Source organism: Arvicanthis niloticus, chromosome 8 (assembly GCF_011762505.2).
Source record: "Arvicanthis niloticus isolate mArvNil1 chromosome 8, mArvNil1.pat.X, whole genome shotgun sequence".
Lineage (NCBI taxonomy): Eukaryota > Metazoa > Chordata > Mammalia > Rodentia > Muridae > Arvicanthis > Arvicanthis niloticus.
In genome coordinates this window covers 87,467,255-87,490,306 of record NC_047665.1, presented here as the reverse complement: position 1 = coordinate 87,490,306, position 23,052 = coordinate 87,467,255, and the positions used below count along the sequence as shown (strand labels likewise).

At 42.8% G+C, this 23,052-nt stretch overlaps 1 protein-coding gene across 7 annotated transcripts in view; it reads left to right on the top strand.

Moving 5' to 3' along the window:
• The window catches only part of LOC117713910 (zinc finger protein 426-like), a 38,485-nt gene extending 18,601 nt beyond the window's left edge, over positions 1-19,884 (top strand). The window contains exons 1-6 of one of the 7 annotated variants that reach the window (XR_004607476.2): positions 3,636-3,784; positions 6,265-7,782; positions 7,895-7,976; positions 13,087-13,169; positions 14,849-14,923; positions 19,476-19,884. Coding sequence is in view for 1 of the 7 variants with exons in the window: in XM_076939804.1 (XP_076795919.1) it covers positions 14,849-14,923; positions 19,476-19,513 (113 nt within the window). In the remaining 6 variants the exon portion in view is untranslated. The other 6 variants (XR_013112369.1, XR_013112372.1, XR_013112371.1 and 3 more) reach the window with 6 other exon arrangements.
• Positions 19,885-23,052: the final 3,168 nt, after the last annotated feature.

Here is a 23,052-nt window from a genome sequence, read left to right as displayed (position 1 = left end):
CCTGTGTTTTGGCTCTGGCAGACCTGGATGGTACATCGTTCTGTGTCTTCTCTCAGTACTGTGCATAAGAAACTTCATTTAAGGCTGGGGAGATGGCTCAGCCGTGAAAGGCTAGGCTCACAACCAAAAAGATAAGGAACTTCATTTAGTCAGGCACCGTTATGGCTTCCCACAGAAACTCCTAGCCACCATTTCTTCATAGTCGGTGTGTTACGTACTGTTTGCTGTGCTTTGGGAAGGGCTGCTCTGTTACATTTTTATTTTGTAGAAGGCAGCAAATGGCTGGGCGGTGGTGGCGCACGCCTTTGATCCCAGCACTTGGGAGGCAGAGGCAGGAGGATTTCTGAGTTCAAGGCCAGCCTGGTCTACAGAGTGAGTTTCAGGACAGCCAGGACTACACAGAGAAACCCTGTCTCGAAAAAAACCAACCAAAAAAAAAAAAAAGAAGAAGAAGAAGAAGAAGAAGAAGGCAGCAAATGCATGCTTTATAGCAGAAGACAGCCTGCAATAGGCCATATGAGTTCCAGGGATCCAACTCAGCTTGTCTGGCGTAGCAGCAAGATCCCTTTCATGCTGAGGGATCTCCTTGGAGTCTCCTCTATGTTTTTAATTGATTTTTAAGACTCAGACATCTTAAGTTACTTCATAATTGTAGGGTTTGGTTCTGTTTTGTAGAGTTTTTTTTTTTTATTATTATTATTATGTTGTTTGCTTTTTGCTTTTATTGGCAATCAGTAAGCTATATGCCTGGTCCCCACACAACTCTGATACTATGGTTTTTATTGTGTAGTCCCAACTGCCTTGGAGCTCATGGTACACAAATGGACATGATGGTGCACACCTTTAATCCCAGGACTCAGGAGGCAGAGGCAGGTAGATCTCTTGAGTTCGAGGCCAGCCTGGTCTACAGAGTGAGTTCCAGGACAGCCAGGGCTACACAGAGAAACCCTGTCAAAGAAAGAGAGAGAGATTAGTAATAAAATAAGATATAATATAAACAAACATTCAGAAGAAAAAGCCAAAGGAAAAAAACCACAAGAAACATAGACAGAGAGAGGCACATTTGCACACATAGAAATCCAACAAAACACAAAATCGGAAACAAATATAAATGCGAAGCCCTGTGAAGAAAACCTCCAATAATGCCATTAAATTCACTTTGTATTGGCCACCTACTGCTGGGCATGGTATCTGTCCTTACAGTGGCTCATATGCCCAGTGAGACCCCACTGGAGAAACTAATTTTTCCTTTGGGGGAAGTTGTCGATTGGAAATATCATCTGGGTTAGAGATGGGGGCTTATGTCCACTTCCATTCTAACCACTGGGACAGACCCATCTGCCTTAGACCTTTGCAGGCCCCGTGAATGGCGCCACAGTCTCTGAGTTTGTATGCGTCATTCCTGTTGTGTTTAGAAGGCCTTGTTTCCTAGGTCTTCTTTAATATCCTTGGGAGGAATTTGTGTAGGACTGAGTGTTCCAAGGTCTCTCCCTCTCTCCACATTGTCCAGCTGTGGGTCTTCTTATTTGTTCCCATCTACCGCAGGCGGGAGCAGCTGAGTAATACTCCATTGTGTAAATGTTACACGTTTTCTTCCTTTCCTTCTAGATGTTGAGAGACATCTAGATTGTTCCCGTTTCCAGCTATTATAAATAGAGCAGCAGCAATGAACATGGTTGAGCAAATACCTGTGTCTACAGCATAAATGTAGTCCTTCTGGTATATTCCCACGAGTGGTAAGGCTGTCTGGAGGTGGGTTGATTCCCAGCTTCCTGAGGAACTGACACACTGATCTCCATGTGGCCGTACAAGTTTGCATGTGACGGTATCTTAAGGATTTCTTAATGTTGGCATCCCAAATTTCTCTATTTCCGTGATTTCAGAAATTTTCTCAATATCCTTAAATGTAAAGGTGTTTGTCTTCAGACCTGTTGACCAGAGTTTAGTCTGCGAGACTCACATGGTAGAAGGAGAACACCAGCATCCTCGGGTAGTCCTCTGACTTCCACATGTGTGCTCACCTACCCTGAAAAGAACAAGTAACAGAATGATGGGTTTTGTTGGGGTGTTTTCACACACGCACATCATGTGCTTTGCTCATAGTGCTCTCACGTCTCTGTCTTGTCCTCACATCTACCCTGCTACTGGTTCCTGTCTTCTTCCAAATTCTTGCCCTAAAAGGGCTTTGAAGTTAGAATTTACATCAAAACCACAACTCACAAAAAGTTCATTAAACTTGCATACTGAGGGATGGCTCAGAGTTCTCAACCTTCCTAACTCTGTGACGCTTAAATACAGTTAAATACAGTTCCTCATGTTATCGTGACCCCCAACCATAACATTATTTTTGTTGCTACTTCATAACTAATGTTGCCACTGTTATGAATAGTGATATAAATATCTGAGGTGCAGGATATCTAATATGTGACCCCTATGAAAGGTCATTCAACCCCTCCCCCGAAGGCTTTACAACCCACAGGTTGAAAACTAATGGCTTGGTGGTTGAAGTTCTATGCTGCCAAATCAGGAAGGCTGAGTTCCTCTCCTGGAACCCACAAAATGGCATAGGAGAATTGCTGTAGCAACAGTGCACCTGCCACCACCTTCCCCAACAAGTGTAATTTTAAAACTGAGAGAAACTTGCATAATGGATCCAACCCCAAGTGTGTATACTTTTACTGGGGTGGGGGGTCCTCAGTCTCCTATGCTTGCTAACATGCCCTCAAACTCCTGAGCTAAACTGATCTACCTCAGTTTCATGATTAGGTAGAAGTATATATGGACATCGACATTTCATCTCCAAAAAAGGATCCATAGCTCTGCATTGTGCCACATACTTATAATACTGGTGCTTGGGAAGCTGAGGCAGGACAGTCACAAGTTCCAGAACAGCATGTATATGTATATATACATACATATATATACATACATGTATATACACACATGTATATATGTATGTACATATATATACACACATGTATATACATACATATATACGTGTGTGTGTGTGTGCGCGCGCGCGCGCGCGCATGTGACAGTAGCCAGGCCATTGCCTCACACCTGTAATCCTAGCACTCAGAATGTGATGTGAAAGGAAGAGAGGCAGAAGTTCAGGGCTATTTTTGGCTATATAGAGAGTTCAGTGCCAGCCTAGGAGACCCTATGAAAAGAAAGAAGTGAGGGGAAAAGTAACTACAGTAGGATGTATTTATCAATTAAAAGGATGGGGTCCACATCCCTTGTGTCTACCTAGGGCAAGGATTCTACATGGATCTCTGTCCAGTAAAACGTCCTGTGCACCTGTGGAGACAGGCAGACCCTCTGTGGCCTGAGTGGGGTTGCTCTGCAGTTTTACTCAAGTGTGTCTGGTGACACACATAACTACTCATAATTCAACAAAGGCAGCACTGAGCCAAGCAAGAGAACCCAAACTGTCACCTTCCTCATGGTCTCCCTTTATAATCTGTACTGAAACACAACTTCTTTATATCCCACCCGCTAAGTCTAATACAGGGTTCACTGTGGCAGAGGACAAATGGCTTTGTTAAATTTTTTAATTCTACACTTTCTTTTGATGTAGAAAACGGTGAGAATCCAACTTTGGTTTGGAGAAAGGATGTGGGAAGGTTCGACCAATGATAAATGCTGTCACTGAATCTGCTGGAGTTTGTTACAAAGTGAGAGGCTTTGAAAATCAAAACATTTCTTAAGAAAACTGGATAATAAAAACTGCCTGGACAGGTGTGGTGCCACACAACTTCCTGCTTTGGGGAGGCAGCAGCAGGTGAGTTTGAGGGCAGCCTGGGCCATGTGGTAATTCCAGACCAGCCAGGGCTGGAAAAATCCTACCTCAAAAACAAACAAACAAACAAAAAACAAAAAAACCCTTTTATCTTGGAAGAGGCTTTAGAGAACAAAGAGGCAATAAAGTCATAAAACAAGCAAAGCTTGTTAGACAAAGCTTCCAGGGCAAGTTAGATGGACCAGCTGGGAAAGGTGTTTGCCATCAAACCTGACTATCCAAGTTTGATCTTTAGGACTTAAGAACAGCAAACTACCTACCTAAAATTGTCCTCTGAACTACACACAGGTACCATAGAATCACACACACACACACACACACACACACACACACACACACACACACACACACACGTACAAAATAAAAAATAAGAAACAGCATGCCGGGCAGTGGTGGCGTACACCTTTAATCCCAGCACTGGGGAAGCAGCAGCAGGTGAATCTCTTGAGTTCAAGACCAGTCAGGTCTACAGAGTGAGTTCCAGACAGCCAGAACTACATAGTAGTGAGACCCTGTCTCAAACCAAAAGAACAAAAAACCAAAACACCTACAAGAACAACAAAAGCAGCCATAATTACATGTATGTTAAACAGGACCTTGAGGAGTTATTATAAAACTTTAATTTGTTGTTTCCTTGGTGTTAATGTAATGTGGACAGCTTCTGTATAAAGTTTCACATAGTTAAGCCATCACTGTTGTCTTGGAAACTGAACTCTCCTCTGCAGATCTGGATTTAACATTACATTTGACCTTTACATTTTTAGTGCATTTTATGTATATGGGTATTTTGCTTATATATATCTGTGTACCATGTGTATGTCTGATTCTCATGGAGATCAACCAGAAGAGGGTGTTGGATCCCCTGGAACTGGAATTACAGATTTGTGAGCCACCAAATGGGTTCTGGGAATCAAACTTGCGGGTAGAGCTATGAAAGTAGTCAGTGCTCTTAACCACTGAGCCAACTCTAGCTTTGAGATTTAAAAATTTCAATACATATCTACATTTGATATGTATCAGAGCAATAATTGATTGAAACCTACTCTCAAATCTAAGCATCATGAATAAATCTTAGCTTATAAAGTGAATAGTAGGACTGGCAGATGGCTCAGTGGATAAAGCACTTGCCTCACAAGTGTGGGGACCAAAGTTTGGATCTCCAGAACCCAAGTAAATAAGGTGTGGGCATGGCTGCCCATGTGTAATTTCAACATTCAGAAGGTGGGATCTCCAAAGCAATCTGGCTAGCAAGACCAGTTGAGAGACCTTGCCTTAGTGACTAGGGTGGAGAGCAAGTGAAAAGGTCTCTTCATGCTGGCCCGGGACCTCCACATGCCCATTCAAACACATACACAACTACAGAAGTGAATGGTAGGCACTGCCATCACCTGTTTTCATTCAACAAAAGGCCTAGCCCTCTGTGGGCCTTTTGAGTAGAAGTGCACTGACCTTGGCTAACATCAAAACTATTTTTAAATTTTCTGAGTATGTCAGTTCCGCAATTAAAAAATATAGTCCACTTTGGGAGTAAAATTACACATTTGATATTTGAAAAAGGAAATATATGAATGAGACTATGTTGAACCCTGTGGGTCAGAGTAGCTTCATTTGAAATGTTTTCTGCACTTAGATTCTGCCTTCATGTATGTGTGTGTACCACGTGAATGTCTGATGCCTGTGGAGGTCAGAAAAAGGCACAGGATTTCCTAGAACTGGAGTTACAGATAGTTATAAGCCATTGTGTGGGTATTGGAAATGGAACCCAGGTACTCTGGGAGAAGTCAATACTCCTAAGTACTGAGCCATCTCCAGCCCCTCATGAGAAATCTTGATAAAATGTGTTGATAAATCAGTGTTCAAAAATAAGTTTTTGAAGCTGGAGAGATGACTTGGCAGTTAAGAGTTGGTGGTTTTGCAGAGTCAGAGTTCGGTTCCCAGCACCCACACAGTGGCTTACAACCATGTCTAATTCCAGTTCCAGGGAATCTTGTGCCCTCTTCTGGCCTTTCTGGACATATACGGTGCACATACATATGTATAGGTAAAATTCCACATAATTATACAAAGGTTAACTGTTAAGAACCTTAACACATGTGAATGTATTAAGGCTGGAGCAATGGCTCAACAGTTAAGATGGCTGCTCTTCCAGAGGACCTAGGTTTGATTCCCAGCACCCACATACTGTCTCACAAACCATCTTTAACTCCAGTTCTATGGAATCTGAAACCTTTTTATGTCTTCAGTGGGTACCCAGTACACAGTTGGCACACATACTTATATGCAAACAGCCCCCCCATACACACACACACACACACACAGAGAGAGAGAGAGAGAGAGAGAGAACTGTAACAAATGTGAATAAATTTGTAATCTTATTTTTTCTTTTTCCCCTTTCCCTTCTCCCTCTTGCTTTGGCCCCTGCTCACTCCATGCCTCACTTGCTTCATCCCCTGCTCACTCAGGGCCCCTTTCGCTCCAGACCGCCACCCCCACCCGAACCCCCTCTCACTCGATCCAGCCTCCGCTTGCTTCGGGCCCCTAAATTTGTAATCTTTAATTAATAAAGAATGTCAGATGTCAATGCCATTTTACAAGCTACAAGAGGCTCTGAATCATTTAGTAAGAGCCTAAAAATAAAAACATTGATACTTCAAAACAACAACAAAAAAGAAAATGTTTAAAGAGCTGGTGAGGTGGCTCAGTGGGCCAAGGTACTTGCCACCAAGTGACAACCTCAGTTAGATTCCTGAAGCCAACAAGATGAAAGAGACTAGGTTCCCACAGGTTGCCTTCTGGTCTCCATATATGTCCCTTTATGGAGACAGGGTCTCACAGTGTAGTGCTACCTGGCCTGTCTCTGCTTATGAAAGGCCGGGGCCACTGCGTCCAAAGTGTACATTGTTTTAATGTCTCAAAGTTATATCATTGAGAGTTAGATGTATATCGTTCAATAACAGAGTGTTTGTCTAGCATGCACAAAACCCTGAAGTCATGCCTTCGCCTCTCCAAAATGTTACAATTATATACATATTTGCTCAGGCCTGTAATCAGGAAGATTTGAATTTAAGGCCAGCCTAGACTATATTGTTGAGATCCTGTCTCAAAACCCCCCCAAAACAAAAATATACAATAAAATATTAAAATTCTGTGTAGTTGAAAATATAAAAGGCTGGGGATACACTCAGTGGCACAACACTTGCCGATCCAACGCGCGCGAGCACACACACACACACACACACACAGGAACATGTAATGAAAACCGAACTAGTTCCTTAGGGCATCCAAATAAGAGGAAATCTACATGTTGGACTGAGTGCATGGAAGAAATAGGTCATTTCATGAACTGCCAGCTTTATCAACAGAATTGTGATTTAGGGATTTGTTCAACTCGATGTAGTGGCTGGCTCGCGTATAATCCCAACACTTGCAATGTGGAGGCAAGAGTATCAGATGTTCAAGGTTTTTCTCGGGTACAAGGCAAATTCTAGGGCAGTCTCAACACCAAGCAAAGATTTGATGCATTTTCAACACGGTACCCTCCACGCCCACTCCACTCTGGTCGGTTCATCTGCCTCATCTATCCCTGAGCTCGGTCCCATGTGAATCCCTGCCACAGGCAGTGTCCTAAAGGCCATTTCCTTAAGGCTGTCTTCGGCCTTCCCTTCCCTAACTGAGCCGATCTTCATCTACCAAGAGTAACAAAACTACGACCCCTCAGTCTTCTTAGGGGAGGCGCAGTGAAGCCGGACGTCTGTAAGTCCGCCCAGCCGCCCAGGAAGCCAAAGAGGATGTAGCGTCACCACGGCCGGCTTTCTAGCTGTCAATCTCCGCGAGCGAGGACTTCCGGGCTGTGAGGTCCGCACGGGTAATACGGACTCCTCTCGACAGAGGTCCTGAGGTGGACCGGATCGTGGAAGGACTCAAGTAACCGGATTCGCCAGCATCGCAGCTCGCCCAGCCCGGTTGGCGCGAAGAGCGAGGTAGAGAGCGTCGTAAAACTGTCGTAAAGTCCTGTCTTCGTCACACGTCAGCTATTGTCGGCAAAGGCTCCAAACCTTTACCATTTTCCCTTCTTTTCTTTTAAACCACAAGGAAATGATATGTTGGATACACGTTAAACGGTGTCTCCGAGTGTTCTCCCGCCTCATGGACCTGGCAACTGCCACATGTACGGGTGAGCGCTGGAAGCAGAGATTAGGCTCAGGAGTGGGAATGTGGACTCTGCCTCTGCTGAGCCCTGGATTCCTCCTCCAAGCGTTGGGGGGGGGGGAAACTACAGATGCATATTACATGTATATTTTTATTTATATCGATTGTATGTACATATATGTACTTAAGTGATTCAAGAGGACCCTTTCTAATCTTAGGCAAATGTTTTTGTTAATTTTTACTCCATTTTAATTGAACCCATTACATGCAAAATACTAATAAATATAGACAAGAATAAGTAATGAGGATGCAGAAAAGATGGCTGACATATAAGAAAGCTTGCTGCTCTTCCAGAGGGTCCGAAGCCAGTTCCCAGCACGCACATGGGGGCTCACAACCAACTAAATCTCTCCTTGGGATCCAAAGACCTCTTCAGGTCCCTGAAAGTACCTGCACGCACATGGTACACACACACACCTAATAAAAATTTGTAAAGAAACTTAAAAAATAGTGGGGCTGGAGAGATGGCTCAGAGGTTAAGAGCACTGGCTGCTCTTCCAGAGTCCCTGGGTTTGATTCCCAGCAACCACATGGTGGCTCACAACCATCTGTAATAGGGTCTGATGACCTCTTCTGGCATGCAGGTGTACATGCAAATAGAGTACTCACAAACAAAATAAATAAATCTTAAAAAAAATAGTGATACACTGTTTTGTATTGTCTTTAAAATTTTGTTTTAAATTGTAAGAATCATATCATTATACCTAAATACTAATTTCTGGCCAGCCATACTTCAGGTCTCAGTGATTTATGTATATTTATCATAATTTTATTTTTTATTTTGTGTATTTGCGTGTATGTGTGCAGATGCCAAGATACACTTGTGGAGGTCAGAGAACAACTTGCTATTGGTTCTCTCCTACCATGTGGGTGCACTGTGTCAAACTCAACTCATCAGGCTTGGCTTTATGAGCTGAGCTGAACTATCTTATTTATTGTTTGTTTTGGTTTTCTTCTTTTTGATCTTTTTGAGATGGGGTCTTTACTATGTAACCTTGGCTGGCCTGGAACTTGCTATGAGGATGAGGCTGGCCTTGAACTCACAGAGATCTACCTATATCTGCCTCCAAGTGCTAGAATTAAAGGCATGCAGCACCACACATGACCCGATCTATCCTTTTATAATTTCATGCATAATGTACATGTAAGGATTGGCTTTTTTCTTTTATAGTGCTGAGAGCTCATTGAACCTGGGGTTCTGCTCATGATGTGCATGTACTCTGTCCCTAAATCACCAGGGCTTTATTTCTCTGTGTTGAGACAGGATCTCATTAAGTTACCCTGCCTGCACTTGAACCTGCTCTATAGCCAAGGCAGTCTGCTTTTGTGACTCTCTTGCAGCTGGCATTACAGGCTTCTACTATTAGGCCCATCTTCTTATATATTACTTTTGTTTTTATTTATTTAAAATTATTTTATTTTTAATTTATGTATGTATATGTCTGAGTTTGTATGTGCACACATGTGCATGCAGGTACCCATGGAAGCCAAAATAGGCTTCACATATCCTGGAGCTGGAATCATAGGTGGTTGTCAGCCCTTCAATATGAGTGCTAGGAACTGAACACAGCCTCTTCTCGGAGCATGTCACCCACTTTTAATCCCTGAGCCATCTCTTTGGCCCTTTCTTTTAACTTATTTATGTTCTTATTTGTGTGCATGTGTGGGTACATGCCTGTCCATATGCATGTAGAGGCCAGAGGACAGGCTCAAGAGTCATTTCTTACGTGCTGTCTATCTTTTTTTTTTTTTTTTTTTTTTTTTTTTTTTTTTTTTTTTTTTTTGAAATAGGGCTTCTCCCAGGCCTGGAACTCATCATGTAGGTTAGGATGACTGTCCAAAGAACCCCAGGGATCTGCCTATCTCTACTCCCCAGCACTCTGTTACAAGCATGTACGACCACCATAGCTAACCTTTCTTTAAAATAAAAAATCTATATTTTTTATATTTTTATTCGTGTGTGTGTGTGTGTGTGCATGTTGAGTACAGGCTCCTATGGAGGCCAGAGGTATCTCATTCTCCTAAATCTGGAGTTACAGGTGGCTGTAAGCCACCCATTATGGGTACTGGGACCAAACTCAGGTCTCCCCTAGAGCAGTGTCTGTCCTCAACCTCTAATCATGGCACCAGGTTCCATGCCCAGCTTTTCTTATCTGGGGTCTGAAGACTGAGCTGTGGTACTTGTAAGGCAGGCACTTTACCAACAGGAGGTTGGTAACTCTCCAGCCCCGCCCCCTTTTTTTTAAGAAGGGAGACGGAAAGGAAAGATAGGAGGAAGAGCAGGGAAGGAGAAGAAATAGTCACCACTACAATACAATAGCTAGTCTTCCTGGACCACAGAGCCAAGTTCAGGGTGAACTTGGGTAACCCTGTCTCTAAGTAAAAGGGTTGGAGATATAGCTGAGGGGTGGAGCACTTGGCTTGGCATGTGTGACAGGCCTGTCACCACCACCATTACTACTGATGATAATACCAATAGCAATTAATAAAAACAGTAACAGTGGAATGCACTAGTAGCTGGGATTGGTGGCTCACATTTATAATCCTAGCACTTGGGAGGTTGAGGCTGGAGGAGTTTGAGGCCAGCCTGGGCTACAGTGTGAGGTGTTTTCTCAAAACAAAACAAAAAGTTCATTAAAGGGTAGGGAAGGACTGAGGAGGAACTGAGAGTTTTAATGAAACATGGAAACGACTTGGCTGTCAGGTGTCTGAGCTGCAGTGAGTGAGCGAGACTGTTGAGGAGTGGGGAACTTTATGGACAAAATTCAAGGGCAGTCGAAAGGCTAGTGTATTCCCTTCCCAGAAGAAAAGGCTCACACAGAAGAGAGGACGGTGGTAGCTGGAGGGTGGGTTAGGACCAGAGAAATGGCGTACTTTGAAAGAAGGGTTGAGGAGATAGCCAGGCAGTACAGTGCTTGCCATTCAGGCTTGGGGACCTGATTTCAGCCTCTAGCATCCACATAAAAAGAAGGCAGAGATAGATGGATCCCTGGCCCACTTGACAAGTTCTATGCCATGGAGAGACCTTGTCTGATAAAACAAGGGGAATACTGAGGAACAATACCTGAGATAGTTCTCTTGCCTTCTTAAGCATTGGAGCATGCACACGCGCGCGCGCGCGCGCGCGCGCACACACACACACACACACACACACACACTCAGTGCACAGGAAGGTGAGGTAGGCATAGATGAAGGTACAGAGTTAGGGCCAAAGCTCATAATGATTAAGTTTTAAAGCATTATAAATAATATTGTAGTTATCTAGCTCAAGTCATTGATATAGAAAAAACTTTTGAGAATCTTGAAGCTCATATACAGAACACTCAACCACGACTTGATGTGTTGGTTTATTGCGTAAGATAGTGGTCTTAGTAATAGCTGAGATGACTGAGCCATGATTGATTGAGCCAACAGATGACTGGAGACAAAGGAGCATGCACACCCTCACACATGTACACGTACACACAAACGTTTTAAACACCATGGGGCTGGTGAGATGGCTCATTAGGTAAAGGCACTTGCTTCATAGACATGACAACCTGAGTTCAGTTCCTGAGTCCCATGGTGGAAGGAGAGAACTAACTCTTGAAAGTTGTCCTCTGACCTTTATATGAGCACTAGGGGAAACACATGTCCATCTTCCCAACACATACATACACACACACACACTCAAAAATTTTAAATCTTCAAACTTTTGTTACATTTGCAAAGTATTGGAATATTCTTCATATCCTATTATCTAGAAACAGGTCAGAGATTTGTTTGAGCCTCCAAGAGAAAGGGGTTCACAAAAACAGAGTAAGAGAAAGATGAAGAGGACAGAAAATTAGAAGGTGGCGATCAGTAGAGTCACACAGCAGTCAGAACAGTCATAGCCCACTAAATGATTGGGGGGTTACTCTGGACCTGAGCTGGCCTCTAGTCAGCAGTGAAACAATGCTCAACTCATATGTTGAAAATCTACACCTCTCTGCTGGGTGGTATACAGACAGAGGTGGTGCACCACTGGAAGCAGACTTCTTTGAAATTCTGGTGTTTTCTTTGTTTAGAAATCACCCGAAAAGATCACCTTGCTCCACTGAGTCTCAGCTTGCCGCCTTAAGACGGCTTCTGCAGGCAATGTCCTGCTGCATGTTTGAGCAATGCAACTTGCTGGTATTTTGCCATGTATTTGATGCTTCCTTCTATCTACTCTATGCTAATTATATGTTTGCTTTTGCTTGTTATATACTTAATAAAGTCATTGAAAACCAAAAATAGAGCTCTCGTAGACCATTCTCTGGGTGTACAGAATGGTGTGCCGCCTGATCACCCTAAGAAGTGATTGCTCTTGAGAAAGAAAAGCCAGGCTGATACTTGACATGTAAAGTGAGACCATTATAGAACTGCAGCATGGCTTATGATTCTTTCCTGGCTCCAGGTGAGACAGAGCTGCTCTAGTATCTGTCAGTAATGTGTATATCTAGGCAGGCATGGTAGAGCCTGCTTATAATCTCAGCACCTAGAGGTGAGGCGAAAGGATTAGGAGTTCAAAGCTAGCCTAGGCTATGTAAGACCCTGTCTGAAAAAAAGAAAACAAACAGGGCCAGCAAGATGGTTCAGTGAGTAAATGCACTTGATGCCAACCCTGATGATCTGAGTTCAATTACCTGGAACCCATGTGGTGGAAGGAGAGAACCAACTTCTGTAAGTTATCTTCCATGTGTGTGTTATAGCATTTCTACACATATACACATAAGTAAATATGAAAATTATTTTTAAAATATTTTAGATTTATTTTATGTGAGTGTTTTGCTTACATGTATGTTTGTATTGTGTATCCTGGAACTGGAGTTATAGATGGTTGTGAACCACCATGTGAGTGCTAGGAATTGAATGTGGGTCTTCTGTAAGACGTGTTCTGTAAGAACAGGTGCTCTTAACCAGTGAGCCATCTCACAACCCTAAGAGTATTTTTTTAAAATAGTGTACATGTCTAATTTTTTAAGTATATAGGATTCCATGGGTTTGACAATATGATACATGACACTGAAAAATGTTGGAATCTTTGGGTTCACATTTTTTCTTTCTTCCAGGTAGTCTTCTTTCTAGTGCCCTGCTCTGTCTGGAGGAAAAGGCAGAGAGAATGGGGGCCCACTGTCTAGGATATGTCTATCAGGTATGCAGAGACTGAGTCACGAGATGCCAGGTGTGCCACCCAAAGTAGAAATGCTTCCATCTAGGTGGATGTGACCCTACACCTTCGTAGAACCAAGATGTCAAGACTGAGTCCCTAGATGAATTTCCCCAGGGCTAACACCATACTTACTGTTGAATTACCTGAAATTCCACTCAGGCTCTCAGTAACTACTGATTAACATTGTTATCCATGGTGACATGGGTATGTTTGTTATTGTGCCAAGTATTCTGGCAACATTTTAAGGAGGAAGAGCCTGTTTGGGGGAGGGAGCTCAGTATGTACACCACTTGCTGACAGCTGCCTGCAGCTTCAGTTCCAGGAAATCCAGTGCACTCTTCCAGCCTCCATGGACACCTGTGCACATGTGCACACACAAACACACATTTACACATAAATCAAAGTAAAATTGAGAAAGAAAGAAATTGAAGATCATCCTCTTAGGGAGAGGCCAGAAGGCTGTCTTTAGCCACATAACAAGTTGGAGACCAATTTGGGAACACATAAGAATAAGTGTTTTAGGAAATACTGGGGCTGGTGAGGTGGCTCAGCAAGTAAAGACATGTGCTGCCAAGCCTGAGTACTTAAGTTCCCATGGACACACATGATAAAAGGTGAACTCCTAGCACCCACATGGTGGTTCACAACCACCTATAACTCCAGTTCCAGGATACACGATACAGACATTACATGCTGTACATACATACATAAATACGTAAAATAAAATGAATAAATCTAAAGAAGAAATTAGAAAGAGGGAAAATGTGGGGGGGGGGGCTCGGCTGGTAAAGTGCTTCACAAGCAAGCATTGAGGGTCTGAGTTCAGATCCTTAGTACTGTTTAGAAGGTCAGGTATACCGGCTGCACCTGTAGTTTCTGCGGTGGGGAGGGGGAAATTGGAGGATCCTTGGGGGCCTCCTTGGCCAGTCTATCTGAATTAGTGAGCTCCAGGTACATGTGTGTCTCAAAAAACTGTGGTGCCAGAGAAGTGTAGTGATTGATGCCTTTAATCTCAGCACTTGGAAGGCATGGTCAGAAGCTCTGCGAATCTGAGGCCATCCTGAGCTACACAGCAAGCTCTAGCCAGCCAGAGATATACTGTGAGGCCATCTCAGATTTAAAAACAAAAAACTGGATTGCTGGCATACACTTCTAATCCCAGCGCTTGGAATGTGGAAACAAGAGGATCTCAGGGGTTCACTGGTTAGCCAACCTAGTCTTAAACAGGAGTCCCAAGTTCCAGGGAGAGACCTTGTCTAAACAAAACACATCAGGGATAGGGAGATGGCTCAGTGGATAAGCACTTGCCTGTACCATCATGAGGACTGTAGTTTGGATCCCAAAAACTCAGGTGAAAAGTGGGCAGGCATAGTGGCTGCTTGTAATCCCCAGCACTCAGAAGACAGAGACGGATCTGGGAAGTTGTAGCACTACGCTGGCTGGAGTGATGAGCTCTGTGTACAGCAAGAAACCCTGCCTCAGTATCAAAGGTGGAGAGTTATCAAGGAAGACACCTGACACATGTTCACATGCATACATAACACCAACATACACATTATGTGCATGCAAACACACAAAGGGAGAGGGGGGGTCCTAAATTTATCATTACTTTTTCTGCAGAATGAACCACTTCCATGACTACATTTTTTCCCTATGTGTAGGATGTGAGGTCATCAAACCCAGTCTGATCTCCTGGCTGGAGAAAGATTTACAGACAGTGGGCAGAGGTTTCCAGGGTGAGTATTCATGGGAAATAATTGTGATCAGGAAGTTCCTGAAGTCTGGAAGTAGAATAAAGTTGTTGTTGTGTGTTTTTCTTTTCCCTCCCCTTTAATTTAGGGCTGCAATGCATAGCCCAGGCTGGCCCCCACATATTTCTGCCTTTACCTTATGGGTACTGGTGGTGTTGGTGTGTACCATTGTGCCAAGCCATAATGAAAGTTTTTTTTTTTCTTTTCAGTATTGGGAATTGAACCTTGAGCTTGCTTAGGTAAACACTCTTGCTACTAAGATATATCTTCAGTCCTATAATGAAACTTTCAACGATAGAGTTGACCTCAGAAGATGCCAGTCTTTATCTCAGAAGGAATTCTGGATTTCTAACACCTTGCACAGACTTTTCTGTGATCCCACAAAATGCCCTGTTAAGTTTCTTTCTTTCTTTCTTTCTTTTCTTTCTTTTTCTTTCTTTCTTTCTTTCTTTCTTTTTCTTTTTTTTTTTTTTAACAATTTTGTCCTATGCTATGTAAAGATATTTCCTCCACATCATCCTTGATAATGTTCTTGTTTACCATCAGTTTTCATTTTTAAAAAGTGACTTGTAGTTGGGCAGTGGTGTTGTACACCTTTAATCCCAGCACTCAGGAGGCAAGGGTAGGCAGAGATCTCTTGAGTTCAAGGTAAGCCTGGTCTACAGAGCCCCAGGACAGCCAGGGCTACACAGAGAAACCCTGTCTTCTGGAGGGAAAAAAGGGAACCAGGGGAAGAAGCATTTGTAATAAACTGTTTAAAACTATGACTCATAATTCTACCCTTGCCAAGCTTTAACCTAATTAAAATGATCAAGATTTAGTTTCTTCTTTTTTATATTTTATCTATTTATTTTGGTAGGCTCACACACTGTAGCCTGGCTGGCCTTGAACTCAGTCATCCTTCTTCAGTCTCCTGCCACTATCCTGACACACTGGCACACTGGTTGCTTTCTACTCCTGCACCACATCTCTCAGTTCTGAACCTTCATTTTGTTATCATGGTTGTTTGTTTTTAGAATGGAAAATGCAAACTACTTCTAGGGAACAAACTTCCAACGTGGTGCAAATGGTAAGATCAACCAAGGATGTTTCTTAGTTTCCACACTCTGCAAAGACTATAGGTTCCACTGTAAAGATAAGTAGCACTTACTCAGGATGGTGTAGGTGGGGAGTAGCGTCATAAAACAGAGACCCTCGATATGAGAATATGAAACCAAATCCTTCAAGGTTCCCAAGAACACATTTCCACATGTGTAATTAGACATCAAATTTTTAAAGCAATTAATTTATGTGTTCTCTCTCTCTCTCTCTCTCTCTCTCTCTCTCTCTCTCTCTCTCTCTCTCTCTGTATGCACATACTCATGCACACTGGTACAAGTATGCCAGGGGAAATGTATGCCACAGCCCTCCCTCTTGCTGAAGTCAGGAGTCGATTCTCTTTAGCCATGTTGAGACAGCAGCTCTCTTGTGTCTGCTAGTGCACGAGCTTCTGACCAGTCTCTAGTTTCTGCCTTCCATCTTAAAGCTCTGCGATTACAGATGCATGCTACTGAATCAGTTTTGTGGCATTAATCATCAGTTGTCAGGCTTGCATGGCAGGCATTTTATCTGCTAAGCCATCTTCCTGGCTCTTTAAAACAATTTTATAACATGCTTAGCATGAAAGAATTGGGAAATCATGGGTAGAGAATCAATGCAAATGAGAACTATTAAGAGAAATGGCATTATCGTTTGCAAGAGAAATCTGTCTTTGATAATTATTCTGAATATGGTGAATATTGTCAATTCTTGCTTAAAAGTTTGGGCTTCATCACAAAGACTTGAAGTGCCAGGGTGGGGGAATACCCAGGGGGTCCCTGACCCACTCAGAGGAGAAGGGAAGAGGAATGGGGGAAGGATTGTGGGAGGAGGTGACTGGGAGAGAACCAGTGAGCAGGATGTAAAGTGAGTGAGTAAAAAAATAGAGAATTGTATAAGACAAAACAAATAGACAAACAAACAAACAAACAAAAAACCCTAACCACTCGAAAGAAAGGAAGAAAAATAGGAAGAAAGAAACTTGATTTTCCAAGTACATGGATGGGCTTACATGTTTCAGAAGCCTATCTAATGTCTGATAAAGCAAAAAATAACTGTCAATAGACATGTTTATATGTGTTCAACTAAAATATGCACCAATGGTATGAGCAATAGATTTATTGATCTCTCAATGTAAAATCTACAAAAATACAATTGAATAATCCTTTGGATAAATTGAGTACAGGGGAATGGAAAATTAGACCATAACTGAAAGTTTCAGCTTCAGAGTTTCTACATAGATGCATCCTCACAAAATCAGCTTGTAGGAGACTTTAATATGACCCCCAGGGTTTGTGGAAAGGTTTTTGGGTACTCTTCAAATCTTAATAGTCACATGTGAACCCACACTGGGGAGAAACCTTATGAATATAAAATATGTAAAAAAAAAATCCTTTACTACTTCTTCAAGTCTAACTGAACATTTCAGAATTCATCCTGGAGAGAAACCCTATAAATGTAAGAAATGTGGAAAAGCTTTTACTAAGTGCTCAGGATTTCCTACACATGTACAAACACATGCAGGACGTCTAACATAAGTTATGTGGGAGATCCTTCACAATTTCTTCAAATATGACGGAACATCTGAGAATTCATCCTGGAGAGAAACCCCATCTATGTAAAGAATGTAGGAAAGCCTTCCATGCATCCTCCTACCTTTATAAGCATCTAAGAAAACACTGGAGAAAAACCTTAGAACTGTGATCCCTGTGGGAAACCTCCCCACACTTCCTCTTACCTATGGAAACATGGAAGAAGTCACAGTGCAGAGAAACCTTATGAATGTAGGGAATGTGGCAAAGCCTACAAAAGTGTTACCTATTGGATGAACATTTTAAAACTCATATGGTAGAGAAACCCTTTGATTGCAAGGTATGTGGAAAGTCTTTTAGAAGTTCTGCACGCCGGAATAAGCACATTCACCTTCACACTGGGATGAAACTTATAAATGTAAGTTCTGTGGGAAGACTTCACTGTTTCTTCTAGCCTAGCTGCACATGTAAGGCCTCACACAGGTGAGAAGCCCTACAAATGTAAGGAATGTGAGGAAGCTTCCACAATATCCTCAAACCTCTATCACCATGCACAGATTCATGATAGAGAGGTTTCCGCTAAGTATTAAGAATGTAGAAAAAGGCTGGGCAGTGTTGGTGCACTTGGGAGGCAGAGGCAGGTGGCTTTCTGAGTTCGAGGCCAGCCTGGTCTACAAAGTGAGTTCCAAGACGGCCAGGGATACACAGAGAAACCCTGTCTTCAAAAACCAAAAACCGCAGGGCAGTGGTGGCGCACGCCTTTAATCCCAGCACTTGGGAGGCAGAGGCAGGTGGATTTCTGAGTTCGAGGCCAGCCTGGTCTACAGAATGAGTTCCAGGACAGCCAGGGCTACACAGAGAAACCTTGTCTCGAAAAACAAAACAAACAAACAAACAAACAAAAACCAAAAAAAAAGTGGAAAAATTTACAACATGTTTTATCAACTAACTGAACATTTAATAAATTAGTCTGAACAGAAACCCTTTGATTGGAGAGAATGTCAAAAGCCCTTCAAGAATTCTCCACATCTTAATCATCATGATGGAATTTACCCTGGTGAGAAGCCTTATTAATGTGAAGTGTGGGTCAGCCTTCAAACCAGCTTACCTGAAAGACATGAAAGCTCTTTTGTTCTCAAGATGCCCATGAATTTAAGAAACACGTGAGAGCCATTGGAATGTCATTAAAGTGCAGTAACATGTAATACCACCCTGGAGCCATGTGATGTCACAAATATGAAAGCCCTACTTGCTGAGGACTTGTTAAATACGTAAAATTTTACAGCGGAGAAACTGTTGTATGTACCATGGAAAAGTTGTCATTCTGCTAAATTCTTTACATTCGCTGTGATCTCATAGCGGAGATGATGACGGTAAGGAAGGTTGTAAACTCAGTGTTTTCTACGTATTGTTCAGCCTTTAATAAACATGGTGGTTTATAACCAAGAAAAAATGAGTGCTGAGTATATGCAAATCATGGCCACATCATGAAATAATATCCTGACAGGAATAGGACCTTCTTTTTGTTGTTGTTTTTTTGTTTGTTTGTTTGTTTGTTGTTTTTTTTTTTTTTGAGACAGGGTTTCTCTGTGTAGTCCTGGCTGTCCTGGAACTCACTCTGTAGACCAGGCTGGCCTCGAACTCAGAAATCCGCCTGCCTCTGCCTCCCAAGTGCTGGGATTAAAGGTGTGCGCCGCGCCACCACCGCCCGGCCACGTTGTGCTTTCTTTGCACAAAGTGAGTGGTCTTTGCAGATAAAAAAAAAAAAAATGAGAGTACAAAGGGAGGTGAGTAAAGAAAGGATGAGTGAGTACCAGAAGTGGGAAATGCCTGTTTCACAGTCATCAAAGTCTTACACTGAGAATGGAAACTCCTGTACTATCATGCAGTGTAGAGATAGAACCCTGAATCTTTTTTTTCCTTTTTAGATCTACTCTACAGACTGGCAACAACCAGACTGCATTGATGAGTCAAGCAACAGTGAGACTGACAATAAACCTTCTTTGAGATTTGTCCTTCTGTGTACTCATACTGTAGAAACAGAAACACCTCTGGAATTTAATCACAATGAACATGGCTAACATAATGTTCTCTTGTGTTGCAAATCATATCTAGCAATTCCTGGATACCATGGGTGCAGACACCAAGATCAGCACTAGCAGGTTTCAGCCTCAGTGATCCAATTTTGTGCATTTCTGATGACTGTTCAGATGATTGAAACATTAGGGTTTGTCCTGTAAGGCCTGTGCCACCCGATGGCTCTTTCTGTGGTTCATATTCTAGCCAGAGTAACTGTCATCTCAAACCAACTCAACAATAAACCGCAAACGGAACGGACCTGTCACCTGCACGCTGTGAATCTGTACTGAGGAGTGTGCTATGCAGTAGCTCTTTTGCAGGGTCTGAGTTTGCTGTGTGGTACAGCTCCAGGCTAGAACACATGCTTTGTATAGTATATATGAAGTCCTCCTTTCATCTCCAGACAACAAATTTATAGTTAATATTCTGGAAGTTTACCCTTATTTTTGGCAAGGGCCTTCCCATAAACATGATCTTCATATGTAAGCCAGACTGATCCCAAACTTGTAATCCTCCTGCCTTACCTCATAAGTGCTGGGATTGTACATGTGTACCACACTATTCCCAGCTAATCCCACATTGATTCAACCTGCTGACTGAATTAATAATTAATTTCCCAAATGGAAACAACCAGGTCATAATTATACCTAAAAATGATGTAACTAGCCCTTGTGTAACTACAAACACATTATAAATTTAGAATAGATGATACTGTTCCTTGAGAGACATTCTTTTAGTATCTCAAGTTAAATATGACAACCACTCTTAATGCTGCATACTATGATCGAGAAAAAAGAAAACACAAATAACTGTACAAATGCTTTTTTAGTCTTTATTTTATTTTTTTAGAATTTTTTGAGAAAGGATTTCTTTATATAGCCCTGGCTATCCTGGAACTCACTCTGTAGACCAGGCTGGCCTCAAACTCACAGAAATCCCCCTGCCTCTGCCTCCTGAGTGCTGTGATTAAAAGTGTGCACCACCTGGCATTACAAATGCATTTTAAAGAAAATATAACAGAAACACTCATGTCAGTTACAGTCCTTGTTTCTGCAACTGGTTCCATGGCCTGAGCTAACTACCTTCCTGCTGCTCAGTCTGTACTTCCTCCAACCTCGGCAAACACCTCAACAGCTCTTTTCCTGGAGTGAACCACACCTTCATTCCTGTAAGTGTGTGCTCTTTGTCATCCTGCCTGGAGGGCTACCGTAGTTTCCCATTGACTTTAATCGCAGGACTTGGCAGCACCAAGAGACTTCCTAAAACAGTGGTTCTCAAACTGTGGTCGAAAGGGATGGAATGACCCTTTCACTAGGCATTGTACATCAGATATCCTGCATATCAGATATTTACATTACTATTCATAACAGTATAGCAAAATTACACTTATAAAGTAGAAATGGAATAATTTCATGGTTGGGGTCACCACGACATGAGGAACAGCATCAAAGTATCACAAGATTAGGAAGTTTGAGACCCACGCCCTAAAGGATCTCCTGTACCACAGACATAATCTTTCTTACCTCCACTGTGGAGAAACCACCCGGTTTTCCTGTAATAATTTGGATCCATTACCCCTAACACTGTTATTCCTTTCTTAGCCTGTTAAGTTCATCTGAAGACAAGGTGGCCAGAGGGAACTCAGAACTTCCAGTTCAATGGAATGTTTATTGTGGCTCCCGGCATGATTGTCCCCCACCCCCTGGAACCAAAACTTGTAGGCCAGCAGAACTTGAAAGTTGTGGGAACAAGAAACAAAATCTCTTCTAGTGGGTCACCAAGTGAGCAGGATTATTCCCTTTTCTTCCTAGATTGATTCCTAGATCCCTTCTCCTCCTGATTACTGGAATCATGGTTCTTGGCTATGGGAGACACCATATTATATACTGGATGTTGATCCAAAGCACATACCTCCTTCTGGAGACCCCTGCCCATCCCTCCACGCTGCTGCCACCTAATTGGTGTTGTAACTGTGTCTTCAAAGGGCTGTTCCTCCTTTCTCTGAGGCCAGTTGCTTCAGGATGGTGGGAAACATGGTGAAAACCAGTGGATTCCATGATCGTGAGCCCACCATTCTGCTTCTTTGCCTAAGATGTTGTAAACAAGCAGCTTTGGTGGAAATTTGCCAGCCTGGGTCATCATAGACCTTGTAAATAAGTAACCTTGATGGATAGTACCAACTTAGATAAGGACAAGTGTATCATAGATGGAGTCATAGTGACCTGTTCCCTTAAGTTTTACCCAGCTGATACTCTTTTCTGAAAGATATCTGTACTCCCCCTGAACACTTACGTTCCTGTGTCATCCCCTTCCCCCACATCCTATCTTTTTGTGTATATAACCTCTGTGTGAAAAAGTAAAAATTGCGATTTGATCTGCCTATAGATAGATCACCATTCTTTGTGTTCCCTTGTCCCCCATCTTCTCTTTCAGGTGACCTCCCTGGAGCCCTGTTTAATGCCCTGCTGGCCAGGACCCATGTGCCTTGGGGCCCTATTTGGGCCCTATCATATATATACTACCTCCATTTAATAACAGATTGGTGCTGTGCACGTCCTGCTTTATGACTCCGTAGATCAGAAAACACCCAGCTTGTGATGGGCTGCTCAGGTTGCAAGGTAACTTGGTCAATTGTCAAATCTTCAGTTTCTACTACAGCCAAATATCAGACTAAGAGCTGTCTCTCAAAGGGCAAATAGCTGTCTACAGATGACGGTAGAGCCTTGTCCCAAAATCCCAAAGTTGTTTTCTATGATTCACCTATAGTGCCAAAGGCTCCAAACAGCATCCTTATCTGCCACTGACACGTCAGTACCATTGGGTCTGCTGGATCATATGGTCCAGGTGGTAGAGCAGCCTGCACAGGACCTGCTGAAGAGCCTTCGCTTGCTCCAGGCCCCACACAAAGCAGCTTTCTGAGTCACTTGGTGAATGGACCTGAGTAACACATCCAAGTGAGGAATGTGCAGGCTCACAATCCCAGACAGGCCCACTTAACAAAAGTTGTGTTCCTTTCTTGGTGGTGGGAAAGGACAGGTGCATCAACTCACCTTTCACTTTAGAAGGAATGTCTCTGCGTGCACTATACCACTGTACTCCTAAGAATTTTAAAAATGTATTCTCTCATATATTAGATCCCAAATGCAGTTCCCACCCCTCCTCCACCTACTCCTCCTCCACCTACTCCTCCTCCATTTTTCTTCAGACAAGGGCATGCCTTGTCTGAATAGCAACCAAACATGGCAGATCAAGTTGCAGTTAAGACTAAGCAACACCCTTACTTAGTATTAAGGGTGGACAAGGCAACCCAGGAGGAGGAAAGGGGTCCCTAAGGTGGTAAAAGGAGCCAGAGACAGCTCCCACTCCCACTGTTAGGAGTCCCACAAGAAGACCAAGCTACACAACCATAACATATATGCAGAGGGC